This window comes from Pelophylax lessonae (genome assembly GCF_965119305.1).
Source record: "Pelophylax lessonae genome assembly, chromosome: 1".
Taxonomy (NCBI): domain Eukaryota; kingdom Metazoa; phylum Chordata; class Amphibia; order Anura; family Ranidae; genus Pelophylax; species Pelophylax lessonae.
In genome coordinates, this window is record NC_138768.1 from 572,820,026 (window position 1) to 572,838,876 (window position 18,851).

Below are 18,851 nucleotides of genomic sequence, written 5' to 3' on the forward strand. Positions count from 1 at the left end.
AAGTTAAGGCATTTCTCCTCTCCCCTAGACAAAATTAGCTGTTAACCCTTGCAGTGTTGGTGCAGCCCCACTGTACAGGATAATTTTATGGTTTCCCGGAATTGAGAACCACTTTGTGTAAAAGAACTTTATAAGAACAGATAAGTAAGGTATGCTTTATGTGATACTGGCACAGACACCAATCTCTTTTTTGTAACCGTATGATAGGCATATTAGGAGACATTGCGTGAGCAAAGGATTGTAAAGATAACTGAATGATTGTTTCTCTATAGCGGTAACATTTCTGATTCCGTTTCTGTTGCCTGTTTCAAATATTGCATTGTCTGCCTGCTTTACAGATTTCTCTATGAATACTCCAGTAATTTTGCCCAAGCTCCATTTCTAATAGTCAAAAATGCCACGGAAAACTACTTAAAAATGATACAAGAATGCTGCACAGCCAAAAAATCAGCACCGTGTTTTCTCAAACAGGTTTGTCTTGTTTGTTTTCTATATTCCTAATAAAAGTTTGGTTGAAACTCCCTGGAACCCTTTAGTTTTATATATAAATAGTGTAACAAATGTATGAAGTTGAATTCTGTGTCCAATAATGTTAAAAAATTATAGTGAATGTACAGCTTTAAAAAAAAAAAAAAAAAAAAAAACAGAAATGTGGCATAGAGTTTCCCTGAATATTTAAACTGGATGCTTATTCAGTTTACAGCATAGGTGGCAGGAATGGAAGGGCAGCAAGCATGTGACACTCACTTCCAATACCAAACAAAGCCAAACGGGTCCGGTACCTTTCTAAACTGGGGGGTACCTTACAGTGGGGGTGGGAGTGAAAAAGTCTATGCCTTTTTGCAGAACACTCATGGCCCAATGTTAGGGGCATGGGCATCTTCCCCACCTTAGAATGCCCTAAGACAGATGTAAGGAAACTATGGCGGAGATGTATTGTAAAATCTTGAAGCCACTTTTCTATTAAGGGGGCTGCCAAATAAATGTACCCTCCCAGGAAAATGAGAACAGGGGTACATGCAGTAATGTAAATTCACAACCATGCTAATGTACCACTGGGAGGGAGAAGATATCTGGTATATCCCTATTACTTGCTTTTAAAGTTGCTAGCTTCAGCACTGTTATTCCTGTTTCAATGACCCAGAATAGGCTAGCTCCTATATGGTATCTTTATTGTGCTTAAATGTGCTTGTTTCAGTTTGTTTACTCACCAAGTACTGAAGGAAGAATACGTGACAGCCATTTGTTAAAAACATACATGGCAAATGTCTATTTGACATTCCATGATATATTTTGGCTGAGAGGACTCCTTTAGCTTTTTTCATTCGTGTTTACGAAACTTCTTGACGTTGTACAATGCTTCCGGGTCAACAAACATTTCCGGGAAAATATTTTCGGGGATGCGTGATGAGGTTAAACTGAACGACCTCAACACCAACGTATAGAATATCGTTCTTTCGCAAATGAGATGACAGAATTTTTCGGGTTTTTCAAACGGTATTTTTCGTTCACAATATCGATATCGCTCATTGATAGCTGGACATTAACGAGTAGATCACTCGCTGAACGGAAATTTTCGGCTGATTTTCTTATCGTGTATTCCAGCCATTAGAGCATGCACCTTCAAAAGCAAATTAGCAATGACCACCTCAATATTTCTTAACAGGTTAAACTAACTGCTTCCCGCCCAGCCTATTGTCAAATTAAAGCTGGGTGGGACTTTTGTCTTTCCGGGTAGACATCATATGAAATTCACTGGTATAAACATTCATAATATGTAAAAAAAGAAATTCTGATCACTTTCCCAGAGTAGTACAATGTTACTACTGTAACGCTGTATTGAAAAAATAAATAAATAAATAAAAATATATATATATATGTATATATATATATAGTGTGTGTGCATATATATATATATATATATATATATAATACCCCACCAGTTATATGATGACACTGTACTGATCTAGTGACAGTATGTCATTAAAAAAAAAAAAATAAATTCTTCATTTTCCAAAATAAGTGACAAAAAATTATAACTTCAAAAAACTTACCATGTCCCTTACTAAATATAGGAAAAGAAAACCACGCTTCCAACTATGATAAAGCAGCCAGCATTAATTAAATAAATGATAACAATAATACAACAATATAAATGCAGCACTGATATTAAAAAGAAATGTAAAAGTCCACAGTATGTGATCAGTCCACATCAGTTAGCTCCCTGGTGTACGAAGACAAAATCAATAGTGAGCAATAAAGGCAGCCTACACCTCCATCACATGCAGCGATAAGCCTCTTATCAGATCCAATTGATCACTGCTCTCACAGTGATCAAGATGGCCATATAATCCCAAAAGCAGATCCTACTGGGGAACACTTAGTTGGTCTCAATTCTCCAAGAGACAGTGAATGTTATGCCTTGTGGATTTCCATGGGATACGTAATGCCAAAAAGGAAAAATAGAAGAGGACCAATGGTGCAGTATTTCAAAACTGAATGTTTTTAATAAAAAATTAATGCATTCACTACATGAAACGAGAAATGCACAGACAGCAAAAAAGATACGATTTAAAACCGCTATACAGCGGCGGGCTTCTTTCGGCTTGTGACTTCAAGTTGCTGGCAGACTCCACCTCTTACTAAATACCTTGGGCTGTCTACTTTCCAAAAACGGGTCAATTGGGAGGTATTTGTACTGTCCTGGTATTTTAAGGTATCAAGAAATTAGATAAGCCATCAGTATATCAGGATTGATACATTTTCAGAAATATATACCATAGTTTCGAACTCTTCAATTTTTCTACAGACTAAATAATAAACACTGATTTAGGTTTTTTTCACCAGAGAAATATAGCAGAATACAGTTTGGTCTAAATTTATGTAGAAAGATGATTTATTTGCAAAATTTTATAACAGAAACAAAGAAAACTGATTTTTTTTTTCAAAATGTATAAAAAAAAAACCGAGTGGTGATTAAATACCACTGAAAAAAATATTTAATGAACTATGTTTAATTGTTGATTATATTTTTATGCCCAGAGACTTCAGATGCACCCATTGCATTTACTTACTGTGATGTCCAACAGGCTGTGCTCTCGCTTTGCAAGTTATGGAGAAGAAAAACTAAAATTCAGGTACAAGCATATGAAGCATTTAGCTAAGTCCAGTAAGATTTGATGGCTTTAGAAGATTGGTATAATGCATACTAGCATGACATATAGCCAAACATTATTATTATTTTTTTTTTTTATTGACGCATGTATGTTTGCCCCTCTTTTTTTAATGGCAAACTGAAGTTTCTCAAGTGAGGCAAGACTAGTTTGTCATCATCCAAAGTGTAAGGTTGGCTTTGAAACCATGTTATCTCACATTTCTCTCAAGTTTTCCACCTTTCTCTTGAAGAAACCTTCCAACCAAAGGAAAAGCGTCCATCCCACCACATTATCTCACAAAATGTTGATTTGAGAACATGCACTGCATGCCCCTTGCTGTCTTGGACATGTGGAATTTTCTAAACAAGAGTGGTTTGCTGTGGAATCTATATTCCAGCATACAAGTGCGAGGATGCGTCATGCTGTTATAGAAAAAAGGGGAAAAAAAACCTTATATGATCTGATTAGCACATCTGGGCAGGGGACCTACACTGTAGAAAGGAAGCATAAGTGGGGCCCTTGCCAATAAGATGCGGTTTACAGAAGTGAATTAGTAATGAATCCAAAGTACCCATTTAACTGTTAACATTTAGCAGGTGATTTGTGGCAATAGTTCACTCTGATTCACTGTATAATCTGTCATGTCAATTCATTAAGATTCCTATACTGTTATTTATTATGAATTGTTTTTTCCATTTTGGTATATATAATTGCTGCCTATTTTAAATAGGTTTACAGTCTCTTTTCCAAGAATAGTTTTACACACTATTTTGTAATCTGCAGATATACTGTATGAAGTACCATTTTTTACCTTTAAAATGTAAAATACTTATCTAGTAAAATTCAAAGAGAAATAGCAATGTGTTAAAGTGCCCTTAGCAGATTGCTAACACTTTGTGAATTATACTTTAATCATGCAATCTTAGAGAAAATGTCCATGTGTGCTTGCTGCAGCTGGTACACCTGGCTGTACAATTGTGAGAATTGTGCCTTTACTGACAGCTTAAATTGTCACTTAGAGCTTAGTAAAAAAAAAAAAACTCCTGATAGCATTTTTACTAGCAAAAGTCATGGTTAAAGTGATTGTAAATAATCACCTTGTAAAACAACCCATTTACTGTAGTTTACAATAGAAATGAAAGGAAAAACATTTGTGTATAGATATAAAAAAAACATTATAAATACATTTTTTTCCCTTTTTTATAAATGATCACATTCCCTCTGTTCTTATTGCATAGGAGATGGGGGGGAGGAGAAAACAGCAGTGTACTGAACTTGCCAGCGAATGGCTATGCAGCGGGGACATGTCAGGACAAGTCTGATCATCGGTGGAGAGCACACTGAGTTACAAGCATAGCTAGAGAACTGACCACAGTGTGGTCTCCTGCTTAGTGAAGTCCGTTTTTTAATAGGAAAGCAGAAGGACTGGCAGGAACACCAGGGATTTCACACAAAGGAAGCAATATAAAGAGAACAGGGGACTTTCTCATACAAGTACATGGCACAGCAGGCACATATCAGGAATATGAAGTGTTGGGGTAACAAACACTTTAAGTAGTTACTTTTTAGACTCATTACCGAATCCCACAATTTAAAACAAATACTTTTCTGACTTTAGTTTGGAAGGGGTTACTGAAGCCATCTGATTTATTTTATGGTTAACAAAGTGTAGATGTCAGGCAGTACAGAGGTACCAGAATCTTTTTCCAGCTTCTGTATCACACTGCATAGCCCAACCAAAACCACGAGCAACGTCTTCAAGTGCATGTCCGGGGAAAAAAAAAAAAAAACACATTTACACTTACATCTCTAAAATACCAATTTCCCTATGCTTTTTCTCTTTAAATTCATGCAAGTACAGAAAAAAACTGTTGAGCTGTCTGAAATCCAGGGTGCTCCTTTTTATTTTTTATTTTATGGTTGAAACACGGCACCTTTGAATTTCTAAGTAGTGCTGTCAGCCCAGTTTCCTGGACTCCAGAACATGGCCTCTCCCCCACCCCTCTCAGTCTCACTTCACATGCATACACTGATTTCTTTCCCAATATATCAGTGTTGGGCTTCCCCATCAACAAAGTCAGTGTTGACTTGATGGGGGAATCCACTGTATTCTGACAGTGGGAGGTTTCCCTGCCATTACAATACAATAATCACTGCAAGCAGCTAAAGCCACTGGCAGTGATTGAATGAAAAAGAAAAACAACAAGCTGGTTGTATTCAAGTCAATGGATAGATTGACTTCAGTACAACCAGCCTGCCAGTACCTGGATCGAAATTCAGCCAGTTCCTGCTAAACTAGCCAAATTTCAATCTGTCTATGGCAGGCTTTACTGCCTTACATTCCAAGAGCCTCCCCGGAATCTTTTTGTAGGGAAAGGGCTCCTGGGAGATGTATTTCTGGAGGCACACCTATGGCATGGAGAAATAAGCTCCCAGAAACTGTCCCAGCAAGAATTCTGTGATGATGTCTATGGGAATAATTAAAGCTGTCTCTTGCTTCAGTAATAATATATTTTTTGTTATTATAATAATAATAATAATAATAATAGTAAGATAATAAAGATTATAATCTTTTTTGGTTACCCTCTTGATAGTAACTCAACACTGTTACTCCAAAGGAAAACCTAAAACAACTAAAACAAATCAACAAAAGTCGCAATGCCTTCAAAAAAATATATACTTTTGTCCTTTAATATTTTCACGTTAACACATTTCTATTTGAAAGATCAAATGGATAATATGCGTATAGGAACTCATTGTTAGTTGCATTCGATTTTCACACTGTAAACAAAAATGTAAATTGTCATTAGAGCAGCGTTTAAGCAATTTTCTTATTTCTATCTGTAATTTGAGACCTGTAATTTGAGCTATTAAACACAATATGATGGTACTGCCACTGGTTATAGGGAAAAGAAAAGAACAAGCATTCCTAAAAAGATCTGAATTGGACCTTATAATAGCTAGCTCTATTTTTATACCACTGATTCAGCAATTAAAAATAGTCTTTTGGACTTGCGATATTATTTGTACTTTGTAAAGCTTATTCTAATTAGATCTGTACATTTCCACAAAAAAAATGTGTTTTTTTTTTATTTAGCTGATAACAATTCACCAGTACAAAAAAAAAATCTGAACAAACCTAATCTATTCTCACATTTATTTTTGCTTAGTGCTGCAGTAATGTTCAGCCAAAAGATTCCATCTGCTGAGTTTAAAGATGTCATTCCAATTGTTGAGCAGGGCACTCAGGTGCTTGCCAAGTGCTGCAGATCTTTTTCTGATAACTGCATGGAAAATGAGGTAGGTGAATTTATACTGATACGTTTTATAAAGCTACATTTAATCTGATCAGTCTCTCAAGTACGTTTTGTACACAAAGTGAAACTGTATTTAAAGCTTTGGTTAAAAAGAAAACAAAGCAATCACATTTTTTTTTTTTTTTTAAGATTTGGAAAGTGGGAAATGAGAAAACATTTTTCAGGTTTAAATTTATTTATTTTTTTGACCCCATGAGTTTTTTATCACTTCAGTCTTGTTACTAAAAGACAAACATAAAATACCAAGGTTATGTAGCACTACCCCCGTAGGAGCCACTGAATAAGATGAGTTCTCTGTTTTTTGCCTCAACCTTCCCAAGTGCCTCACCAGGTTAAGTGTGTCAAGCAAGTAAACACAGTGAAGCAATGCAAATAATTCCTATTACCCAATAATCGTGCTGTATCAAAAGAAGGCACCAAACCAGTTAGCAGAGGTATCCTAATATATATCACACAGTGACGTTGATAACCAAGCAACAACAAATAAATTGGCAATTATGGTAACACAGTTCAAAATATAAAATGGCTAACAGTAAAGACTAAGCATAAAATGACACGTAACCCCCAGGTCAGCAGTAACAGCTGCAGCGCCACCTGAAGTTCAACAGTGAGCAGCAATGAAACTTGATCTAACAAATTACTAGGACTATACTGGCAGTGTGCACTTATGGCGGCTATACTAGGACTAAACATACTGCATAGGCAATGTCGATAAAAATTAAGAAAATGGGGAAAGGTAAAAAAGAGGATTTGCTGGATGATTTTATGGGATGGGCGGTCCTTTATGTTCTTCTTCTACTGGCTATCGTTGGGGCCCTTTAGGAAGTGATGGTGCACTTAATGACAGTATTAGTAAACCAGCATTTACTATAAGTGTGGTAAAGAAGCAGTAAAGGTGTGGTGAACATGCAGTAAAGATGCAGTATAGGTGCAGTATACTTAACGTCCTACCTCCAGTAACTCTCCCTACTAGAAGTGTGAACAATGGGCAGTGAGCTCTCTCATCAGTCCCTGTAAAGCAGCAGTGAACTATTGCTGTAGAAAGGGACCCCTCAGTCTCTCTCCATAGAATGCCTCCAGTGATCAGCAGTGAGAAGTAGAGGATGAGAGAATGTATAATTCTCCCTGTGCCAGCAGTGCAGATGTATTTGCTGAGGTCTGTGCTATGCTTCCCTGGGTGTCTGCACATCTGAGATCTCAGTCTCTGGCTTTGGCCGCTTGCCCCATGGATAATTTGTGTGCACCAGGACCGATGTCCCATGCTGCAAAGAAGAAGAGGTTTCCAGTGCACTCTAGTAAAAGCTGTTCCTTTCCTCCTCAATGTCCTATGGCAACTGTATTGTATTAGGTGTATAAGGTCCATAAATCCCACTCTGTGATTGATTTTTCAGACTACAATTCTCATGATCCTCAGCGTTCTGTTGATATAAGGATAATACCCTTCTTTGACAAGTGGCCACATGGGAAGATTTGCGGGGCTGGACTGGAAATAATTTCATACCAGTACAGGGGATGTCAGAGGCTGCAGACATGGTACAGGAGATGCAGAGGCTGCGGACATGGTACAGGAGATGCAGAGGCTGCGGACATGGTACAGGAGGAGATGTTAGTGGCTGCGGGCATGGTGGTACAGAAGATGCAAAGGCTACAGACATGGTACAGAAGGAAATGTTAGTGGCTGCAGGCATGGTACAGGAGATACAGAGGCTGTGGGCATGGTACAGGAGATACAGAGGCTGTGGGCATGGTACAGGAAATACAGAGGCTTCAAGCATGGTACAGGAGGAGATGTCAGTAGATGCGGACATGGTACAGGAGGAGATGTCAGTGGCTGCAGGCATGGTACAGGAGATGCAGAGGCTGTGAGGATGGTACAGGAGATGCAGGGGCTGCGGGCATGGTATGGTAGATGCAGAGGCTGCGGCCATGATACAGGAGGAGATGTCAGTAGATGCAGACATGGTACAGGAGGAGATGTCAGTGGCTGCAGGCATGGTACAGGAGATGCAGAGGCTGTGAGGATGGTACAGGAGATGCAGGGGCTGCGGGCATGGTATGGTAGATGTAGGAGCTGCAGGCTTGGTACAGGAGATGCAGGGGCTTCAGGCATGATACAGGAGATTCAGAGGTTGCAGGCATGGTACAGGAGATGCAGGGGCTGCGGGCATGGTACAGGAGAGGCAGAGGCTGCTGGCATGGTACAGGAGATGTAGGGGCTGCGGGCATGGTACAGGAGATGCAGGGGCTGCGGGCATGGTACAGGAAATGCAGGGGCTTTGGACTGGTACAGGAGATGTCAGAGGCTGCAGAGGAGTTTTACCAGGCTGTGATGAGGTGCGTGCCTCCGCCAGATGGAACACCACTGCTGCCATACATTTAAAAATAGCGCCATTACGTGGGGGGTGGGGTTTTTTTGTTCACCCACCTCTTGAGGATTAAGGTCTGGGGAGCTTCCGGCCATGGACCCAAAATGTTGATGTTTTGTTCCCCAAGCCACTTAGTCATCACTTTTGTCTTATGGAAAGGTGCTCCAACATGCTAGAAAAGGCATTGTTCATCACCGAACTGTTGTTGGATGAAGATGCTCTTGGATATTTTTGTATCATTCTTTATTCATGGCCGTGTTCTTAGACATCATTGTGAGTGAGTCCACTCCCGTGGCTGAGAAGCAAACCTACACATGAATGGTCTCAGGATGCTTTACTGTTGGCATGACACAGGACTGATGGTAGCGCTCACCTTTTCTTCTCTGGATAAGGTTTTTTCCGGATAGCCCAAACAATCGACAGGGGGATTCATCAGAGAAAATTACTTTGCCCCAGTCCTCAGCAGTCCAATCCTTGTACCTTACAGACTATCAGTCGGTCCCTGATGTTTTTCCTGGGGAGAAGTGGCTTCTTTGCTCCCCTTCTTGATACAAGGCCATCCTCCAAAAGTCTTTGCCTCTCTTTTGCATGCAGATGCACTCACACCTGCCTGCTACCATTCTTGAGCAAGCTCTGCACTGGTGGTGCCCCAATCCTGCAGCTAAATCAACTGTAGAAGATGATCCTGGCACTTGCTGGACTTTCTTGGGCGCCCTGAAGCCTTCTTCACAAATGCAGTCGAAATGTTTTTTATGGGATTAAAGTGATTGTAAAGGTTTTTTTTTCTTGTTTTTTTTTTTTAAATAATATGTTATACTTACCAGCTTTGTGCAAGGGATTTGCACAGAGCAGCTCCTATCCTGCTTTTCTGGGGTGCTCCTGCGGCACTCCTGGCTCCTCCTCTTCATTGGTTGCCCCCTTGGAGAGCTACTTTCCATGGTGGCACCCATGCGGGCGTGCTCATGAGTCCTGCTGCTGCATCTATTGACACAGACAGCAGGACTCGGCCCCCCGCTCCCCTGTCACTGGATTTAATTGACAGCAGCGGGAGCCAATGCTCCTGCTGCTATCAATCGATCCAATGAGAATCCGAGACAGCGGCTGGAGCCACTGAGCTCGTGCTGGAACGTTCGGGTTCAGGTAAGAATAACGGGGGGTCTGGGGGACAGCTGCAACCAAGAAGATTTTTCACCTTAATGTGTAAACATAAATAGAAAGGACATAGGGCACCGGCTCCTAGTGTCACATTGTTTATTGTTTCAGATAAAAAGATAACAAAGTAACACTAAACACTCTGATCACGCCCTCTGAAATGCATTGTCATAGAAACCTTAGCATTGGATGTGTATCTGGATCGAGTCTTCTAGTGATTGGAGGATCCTTGTTTTGTGCGGGTGGCTTGTGTGCAGCTTGCCAGCGGCTGCACGCCATTACACTGAGAACTTTGGCTGTCAGCTTTCCCTGGATTCAGCCTGGAGCCCTACATATGGGAGAGCCACCACAGTTTTACATAGACGCGCTTGCTCTCTGAACACAATGTGAGTATTTAGTATTACTTTGTTATCTTTTTATCTGAAACAATAACGAAGTTGCACTAGGAGCCGATACTCTCTGTCTTTTCTATTTATGTTTTTGCAGTTATCCCACTGGTGGACGGAGCTGCACGACACATCATATACCACACCGAGTTAACCCCTTCCTTGGTGAACATTTTAAAGACTTGGTTAAGCACAATTTTGATAGTTTAGGATCAACTTATATTGTTGGGGTTTTTACTTTGCTCTTACAGACTCATTGGACTCTAGTGCTATGTTGGTATTTTTTTTTTTATTTATCACTTCAATGCATAGACTGCATTAAGATGAAAAACTTTGAGCATTTCCAACTCCTTTAGTTCATTTTCATGGCAAAGAGGGACTTTGCAAATAATTGCAACTCATCTGATCACTCTTAATAACATTCTGGAGTATATGCAATAGCCATCATAAAAACTGAGGCAGTAGACTTTGTGAAAATTAATATTTGTGTCAACTTTTGGCCAAGGCTGTACATTTTCTGTGGAGGCTGACAAACAGCAACAGACAGTTTTTTTTTCAGGTCAGGAAGTAAGCAGACAAGGTAAATGCTTGGTTAAACCACCTTGGAAGATTCAAATAAATTATGAACCTGATAAAAAAGAACTGCTGGTTAATGTCAGGCAGTTATGGTCTAAAGCTGTTGAATGCATATCATGCCTTTCTCAGTCTTTTCATAAAGTACTGCAACTAGAGGGTGCTCTCAAACAATTAATTTCTACCTATGAGAGTTATGAAATACTGTGCCTTAAATTTACTAACCTCTTAAAGTGGTAAAACACTGAAGAGTCACAGGAAGAATAAAGGGGATTTGATGAGCTTAATCTATATAGAGACAGTTTAGTATTGCAAACAAAAGCAGAAGTGGGAATCACATAAATTCATTCATCTAAATCTCATCACTGTGCATCTATGATACACTCCTCCTGATCCACCAAGTGTCATGTACCTAGTAGAACAGCCTGACATGATTAGAAAGGCCTCTGACTTGGGCCCTTGATAGAGCAAGGAGGTGCAGGAGTACAGAGTGGCACGAGTGCCTATTGGTCTTGCCAGCAGCAGGGCTTGACAGACTCTCTGGATCAAGCAGGGGAAAACTGTTACTAGACCACCGGATGTCGGATGGATTCAACTGAGCAGAAGAGAGGAGCCGGCTGGTTCTGGCAACTGCAGACAGGTACAGGCTGGTAGCAGACAGGTGGTAAATAGGCGCTAGTGGAATACCGGCAGAGGCTTGAAACAGGCAGTCCAACAGCGAAGGTTTTAGAGCAAACTGCCAAAGTGAAGGAGATAATAGCAACAAACATTTGGTTGCCTGGTATGCATCATATTTCTCACACTCTCTCACACTCTCTCTGAAAACTTCTGCTCCCAGCCAAAGCAGCTTTATTCCTTAACCAAGGTAAGTACACTGTGCCCACCGCCTCTCAAGACAATCTGCCTACTCCCTCAGTACACCAAGCCTTTGCACCGTAACAAACTGTAGACATTGATATGCAGATAATAGACAATACATCAAATCATGAGGCTAGTCAATTGCCGCTCACCAAGTCGCTCATACTGTTCCACAGCCGCGACTCATCACAGCAATCAACTCTAAGCCAGTGTCAGTTATGAACCCATTTGCACCACCATTCCTCCCAAAGTCACTCAATCTCAGCACGCTAGCTAATGTTACTGACTTTGTTCCACATGCAGCTGTGCATCCAAAAGCTAAAAACATAGACATGTTACAGTTCACTAAATACAGGCTCTGCAAACAGCTCACCAAGACAGGTGTCACTAAGTTTGACGACAAGCCTGAAAACTACAAAGGCTGGAAATCTACCTTCAAAGCCACCATTGGTGAATTAAATGTCACAATTACAGAAGAGGTGGTTAGGTCCTAAGTCTGCTGAATGTATGTTCACCTTGACAACCCTGCCACAGGTCTTAACATTGCTTAGGACAGACTTGAGAGTAGCATTGGCAGCCCAGAAGCCATTAAGGATGCTTTAGTTAAAAGGTTGCAAAGCTTCTCAAAAATATCTAGCAGAGACCATCTACAGTAAATGTTCAAGAACCCAGCACCCTTCTCTTGGAGCTTCTAAGAACCCAGCACCCTTCTCTTGGAGCTTCTACTCACCAAAGCTGATGTACACCTACCCAGCCTTGGTTACCTAGATACTACTCGTAGGGTTAACTCAATAATCTCCAAATTACCTTATGGTATATATGAAAAATGGGCATCACTTGGATCAAGGTACAAGGAAGAAAATAAAGTTTCCTTTCCTCCCTCTTCCTACTTTGGTGAGTTCATTAGGAGAACTGCAGTTACTAAGAATGATCTTAATTTCTCTTTGAGGAGTTTAACCCTTTTAGTCCACCTCCTCCAAGGCCTGTAAGCTCACTCATTACACAAAGAGACTGCAAGGGTCCAGAGTCTGTGAAAAGGACTGATATTCTACCTGAGCCTACTCCAGTCCCAGGAAATCGAGAACCCAAATTGGAAATGTCCCATACATAACAAACCACACGCTTAGGAAGCATTTTAGCCTCTGAAAGAAACCCTTGCTAAGCTAGAATGCAAAGAACCTTTAAAGAAATTCCAGGTTTGCTTCATATGCTGTACTTCCACAGAACACCATGCTGAAGACTCTAAGACTACTATTAAGTGCATAGAATGTGACATTGGTGATCATGTGCAAGTGCTTCCTCTGTTTCAAGACAGTCCCATTCTGGCTATAGGTAATCCTACAGGAAATCCTCCTAAGGCAAAGCATGGCGAAAAGCAAACCCAGAACAGTGCCTCATACTCTGTCACAAATTCTGTGCCAAAATATGCTTAATTTGTGTATCCCCCAAGGGTCAATCTGAAAAAGCTGTATGACTGTATAAAACTCTAGATATTCAAAGAAACAGGTTTCTTGAAATATAAAAGCTTACTTGATGTAAGTGAACCAGATTGTTTTTTAATAAAAACTTGCTATATTATTATTCTCCCTGTCTGCTTTGTATGATTATTTCTAGGGATGGTCTTTATGTTCGAGTCGAACATAAGTTCGAATTGAACATTCACTGAACACATAAACAAATGGGGCGCTCGGCTGGAAGTTTGCCCGCCGAAGAGCGCCCCATAATGCACTGCACTGTTGCAATGCATTGATTGCTGATGATTGGCCAAAGCATGCACCTGACCTGTATGCTTTGGCCAATCACAGCACAATGTCCTGTCAGAGCCATGATTGGCCAAAGGAAGGGTAATGATTGGCCAAAGGCAATCAAGTCCACGCCGTCACTATATAAGGCTGCTGCTGACACGGCAGCCGTGTATAGTGTGTTATAATAGAGATTAGGCAGGTAGTTAGTGGATAGTGTGTTGAGTTAGATTAGTGCAGTCAGTCAGTGTAGTGTAGAGGCATACTCCACTTTTAAAATGTATAGATATGTTGTAGTCCTGGGTCCTCTCTCAGTGCTCCCCAAGTTTTGTGTCCCTGTCACTTATAGTTTGTGAGCAGTGCCATGCCAAGTTGACCAAGATTTTCCATGGATGCCAATATTGAAGACAGGGAGCAGTGCCATGCCAAGCTGAGCAATATTTCCCATAGATGCCAATGAGCACTGAAAGAGGAAGTAAACCCTCCTCTGACACTTTTACCTATAGGTAAGCCTATGATAAGGCTTACCTATAGGTACTGTAAATATCTCCTAAACATGTACCGTTTAGGAGATATTTACCTTACATGCAGCCAGTGATGTCACTGGCGCATGCGCTCTGAAGGAACGGCCGCTGGTGCCGTTCCTTCAGAGTCCCGTGACGTCACCGCGGCTCCGGCCAATCAGATGGCCGGATGCCACGATCCCGGAAGATGGGCGACTGGACATGTCGCCCGTCATAGAGGTAAGTGGACGGCACGGTGGGGGCTCGTTCTAAGGTAAGTATTTCATAATGAGCTAGTATGCGATGCATACTAACTCATTATGTGTTTCTCTTTCAGGTTACAAAAAAATATATATATATGGGTTTACAACCTCTTGAAAGCTGAAAATTGGTCTAGGCAGGAAGGGGTTGAAAGTTCCCTGTATTTAAGTGGTTAAGGGGAACCCTATGACAGAATTAAAAAGAAAAGAACGGCATGGGGACCCCCCCCCCCCAAAAAAAACTATACTAGGCCGTTTGGGTCTTGTATAGATTTTAAAGTGGTTGTAAACCCACTTTGTTGACATTTACCTATTGATAAGCCTATATTAAGGCTTACCTCTAGGTGCTATAAATATCTCCTAAACATGCACCGTTTAGGAGATATTTACAGTGCATGCAGCCGATGACATCATCAGCGCATGCACTCTGAAGGAACGGCCACCCGTGCCCAGTGCCGTGAACGGCGGCTCCCGTGCGCATGCGCGGGAGGGATGTAATTGCGCCTCTGGCGAATCAGATGGCCGGAGGACGCGATCCAGGAAGCAGGACGGCCGAACATGTTAGCCGTCATGTCGGCACTGCAGGGGCTTTGTTTTTAGGTAAGTACTGTGATGCATACTAGCTCATTATGCCTTCGTTTTTATAGGGGTTTTTTCACATTTTCTTTCAGCGGTTTACTCTTTAAGGTGAACTCCACGCCAAAATTAAAAAAAAATGGCATGGGGTCTCCCCAAAATCACTTACCAGACCCTTATCCGAGCATGCAGCCTGGCAAGCCAGGTAAGGGGGGGGACCAGCAAGCACCCCCCCTCCTGAACTATATCAGGCTGCTTGCCCTCAACATGGGCAGGGTGCTTTGGGGTTCCCCCCAAAGCACCTTGTCCCCATGTTGATGGGGGACGAGGGCCTCTAAACAATAGGAGGGCTTACTTCCACTTCAAAGATGGACTTTACCCACGATCATAAGTTTGCCTTAAAGATTCACGGGGGATAATGAACCTCCACTAGTCTGAGTCTGGTACAGTGAAATCACAGGAAGTTCTGTTGTAATGGATGTCACCTCCAACTGCTATGAACAGATGAAGTCTGGGCTCCATGCAGGGACTGCTTTGGGTATTCCAGCCCTCCTTACCCTTGTTTTGTTGGAAATAAACCTTTAATATAACATTCAAAGACTTTTGGATTGCCTATATTGCAAGAGGTACAACAACTGTACTATGTCTGGGGACAAGGTTTTCTCAACTGTATGTCCCAAATGAATAACACAAGGCCCAATTAGGTGGAGGAACTGCCAGAGAGATTTACAAGGGTCCCATACTCAGCCTTAAGTTACACAGGTGCATGCTGTTTTAGTAGCCTAAAGAACATCCAAAGGCCTCATGGACATTGGGCATATAGTCCCCTGTGCATAAGATTCTGGCATTTTTGTGTGGCCAGAAGGCAAAGGCCCACCATACAGCTCTCAGTAAAACTCTAACAGAGGTGAAAGCTGCTGCGGCTGGACAGTGTTCTAAAACTTGAAAACAATTCTAGTAAAACTTCTTTAACCACTGAAGCTGAAAACGAATATTTGCAAAATAATACAGAATAGTTTACCATGTAGAAAATGGCCGCTTCACTTCATAAATTGTTTTTATCTCTTTTGTCACTGGAAGCGCTATATTTCAGTACATTATTACTACTGGATATTTAAATAATGGATTTTTTCATAGACATCTTAAGTTTTAGTAAATATTCCAGAATTACACATTGTTCCATTGCATTTGTGCTATATTGGGTTTTAGCAAACTGATTTGTAAGAAGACAATGAAAGATAATATTTTGATGTGGATAATTTGAACTAATGAGTTATAATATTAAGCATCTGTTATTCAGAACACAATGGCGGGTTTTTAAAAATGAAGGAGAAAACAGGATGACTAGATATTTGTTCACTGCTTGTTATCATAAACATCCTCAGTTATCTTAAATATTCCAGATTTATTGGTTGTTCCATTTTATTTGGGTCCGATTGCATTTCAACAAATTGATTTGTAAAAAAGGAAATATTTTTTTATGTAGATAATGTGAACTAATGAGTTATAACATTAGGCATCTGTTATTCAGAACACAATGGCAGGTAATTAAATGTGAAGAAGAGAACAAATAAAAGACAATAGTCCCAGCTACTACAATAAAATATGAAAATTAATTGTATGTCATTTTTTAGACATTAGCTTACGTGGAAGAAATACAACATTACAGAAAACCACACTGTGCAAGACAAATAAGTCAGGAACAAACACCATGTACTGTTTGCTGCTTTTATTACTTTTAAAGTGTCTATATAATATAAAACAGCAGAGATAACATTAAAGACAAATATCTCATTAAGGTTCATGCAGAAAAGGGACGATGCAAACCTTAGGTGGGTATAAACACTTGGATTTTTATAAAGACAACTAGAAGCACTCCAAAAATATATTTTTTTTTTAATTTTTTACAGCATCCCATAAATTAACAGTGTGGAGCAACCTGAATTATACATTAGTGATTTATACAATGTAAGCAAATTTCAATAAACATATTTTTACCCTGAACTCCAGGCAGATGACAAAGACACAAATGAAGGCTAGGGCCCCATACACAGATTTCTTTAGGTTTGTCGTGTGCACTCTAGTGGGATAGCATTGAACTAAGTAGTGTGTACATCAGTCACTAGATGGAGATGACATCACTACTGTACATTACACGTACAGTATGTAGGTTGCACCAAATTGGTTTACAAACTGACAGCTAAAATAAGATGAGCTTTTAAGAGGCAAACTGTAATGTGAACCGGATGTCTATGGTTTATGTACTTTAGGCTGTTATTGGGTACATTACATTAACGCTGTATTTTTTCTATATAGTTTTTCATGCAAAGCTTTCATTTCTTTGAGTTGATTCATGTTTTTTTATGTTTTGTAAACAATTTTAAAAAGTTTCATTGTAATTTTCTTCCAGGATCAAATCAATATTTATTAATAAATGAATATTTTGATTCATTTTTGCAGGGCCCCTAAATGGTGTGGCGCCCATAGGTTGGTGCATAATCTGCCTATTTGGTAAACCCGCACTGATAATAGAGTTATGACTATGGGTGATGCAACACAAGTCACTAATCATTGGAGTTGGAGTGATCATGTGCTAGCAAGGGACATGCTTATAGGAGGAGAGAGTATATTGACAGAGAGAAATGAGCTCACAGTGTCTACGTTTGGGTCCTTTCACCTGCTCAGGCAGACCTGTCAAATTCTGACATATGGCTGCATCCGTGCAACCGCTGTGTCTGTAGGTTGCCTGCATGCAGCTCAGGGTGGATGCATATGTGACAAAAAAAGGGTCATGCATGAAAGGTGGGTGCCAGATTCAATAGATTTTACCTAATGCAGAACTCCGGGATCGGCAAAAAAAATCCCCCATTAGTACACCCCCTACACAAAACACTAACCGGTAATACATTTGTGAAATTCTTTACCATTAAAGAGAAAAGTCTAATTTAATTTTCAGAAAGTCCTCTCTTAATTCAAAAGACACAGCATCTATTCGGCCAAGGAGGAGCTGTAAATGCAGGGAGACGTCACATCCTCCACTCTCACTCTAAACTCATTAGAAACTACAAATCCCAAATCCCAAAGGGAAGTGTAGTGAATGTGGGTGGGCAAATTTTGCCTACGTACTCGGCCACTTGTACAGCAAATTACGCCCTCACATTCACCAGCCTCAAAGACATAACGGGCTAGAATTACATAAATAAAACTTGTTTTCCTCCTCCAAGTGTTCAAGTTTTAGAACACCAGTGACTCATGACTCATCCCTGAATGCAACCAAATAGGAAAAAAAGTGCAACCCTCTGGTAAAACAGTTAAAAGTTACACTCACAAAAGTCAATTTGTGACAGGCACATGATCCACTGCCTGTGTATATCGCCATTACTGACTTGTGTAATTTGCCGCCGCTGAGCTTGTCTCTGTGCCTGAGTAGAGATGACACTTCAGGCTCCAGTTGCAGCTCCTCTAGACGAGCACACGCTCTCCTAGCAGAGACTTCTTGCTGCTGTTCTCTTTTCCCATGTAGTGCTGTGCACAGAGCCGGCTCTGCTGATGGCTGAGAGCACCCCTACGCCTACACTGTGGGCTTGGATACCTGTCAGCCTGGGATGAGTGTTTGCTAGGAAAGCATGTGCTTGGCTAGAGGAGTTGTAACTGGAGCCTGAAGTGTCCTCTAGGGCTGCGATATATACAGGTCAGTGGCGGCGATATACACAGGCAGTGTATGATGTGCCCGTCACAAGTGGACTTTTGTGAGTGCAACTTTGAATTGTTTTACCACAGGGTTGCATGCCCAGGTACTTTTTTTTAATTTATTTATTTGCAGCCAGGGATGAGTCATGAGTCGCCGGTAAGTAAACTGGCAGCTGCCCCAGACCATTCTGCTACTATTGAATGGGAGGAGGGGCCGAGACTCAAAGCCTGTAAGCATTCTAAAGACACTGCCTCCATGGGCGGATCAGACCG

General features: G+C 40.8%; 1 protein-coding gene across 2 annotated transcripts in view; it reads left to right on the forward strand.

The window, feature by feature from the left end:
* GC (GC vitamin D binding protein) overlaps nt 1-18,851 on the forward strand; it is a 233,924-nt gene that overhangs the window by 112,785 nt on the left and 102,288 nt on the right. For both annotated transcript variants that reach the window (XM_082243262.1, XM_082243263.1), the window contains exons 5-7: nt 339-471; nt 3,043-3,137; nt 6,326-6,455. In XM_082243262.1, the coding sequence (XP_082099388.1) occupies nt 339-471; nt 3,043-3,137; nt 6,326-6,455 (358 nt within the window). The remainder of the gene's footprint in view (nt 1-338; nt 472-3,042; nt 3,138-6,325; nt 6,456-18,851) is intronic.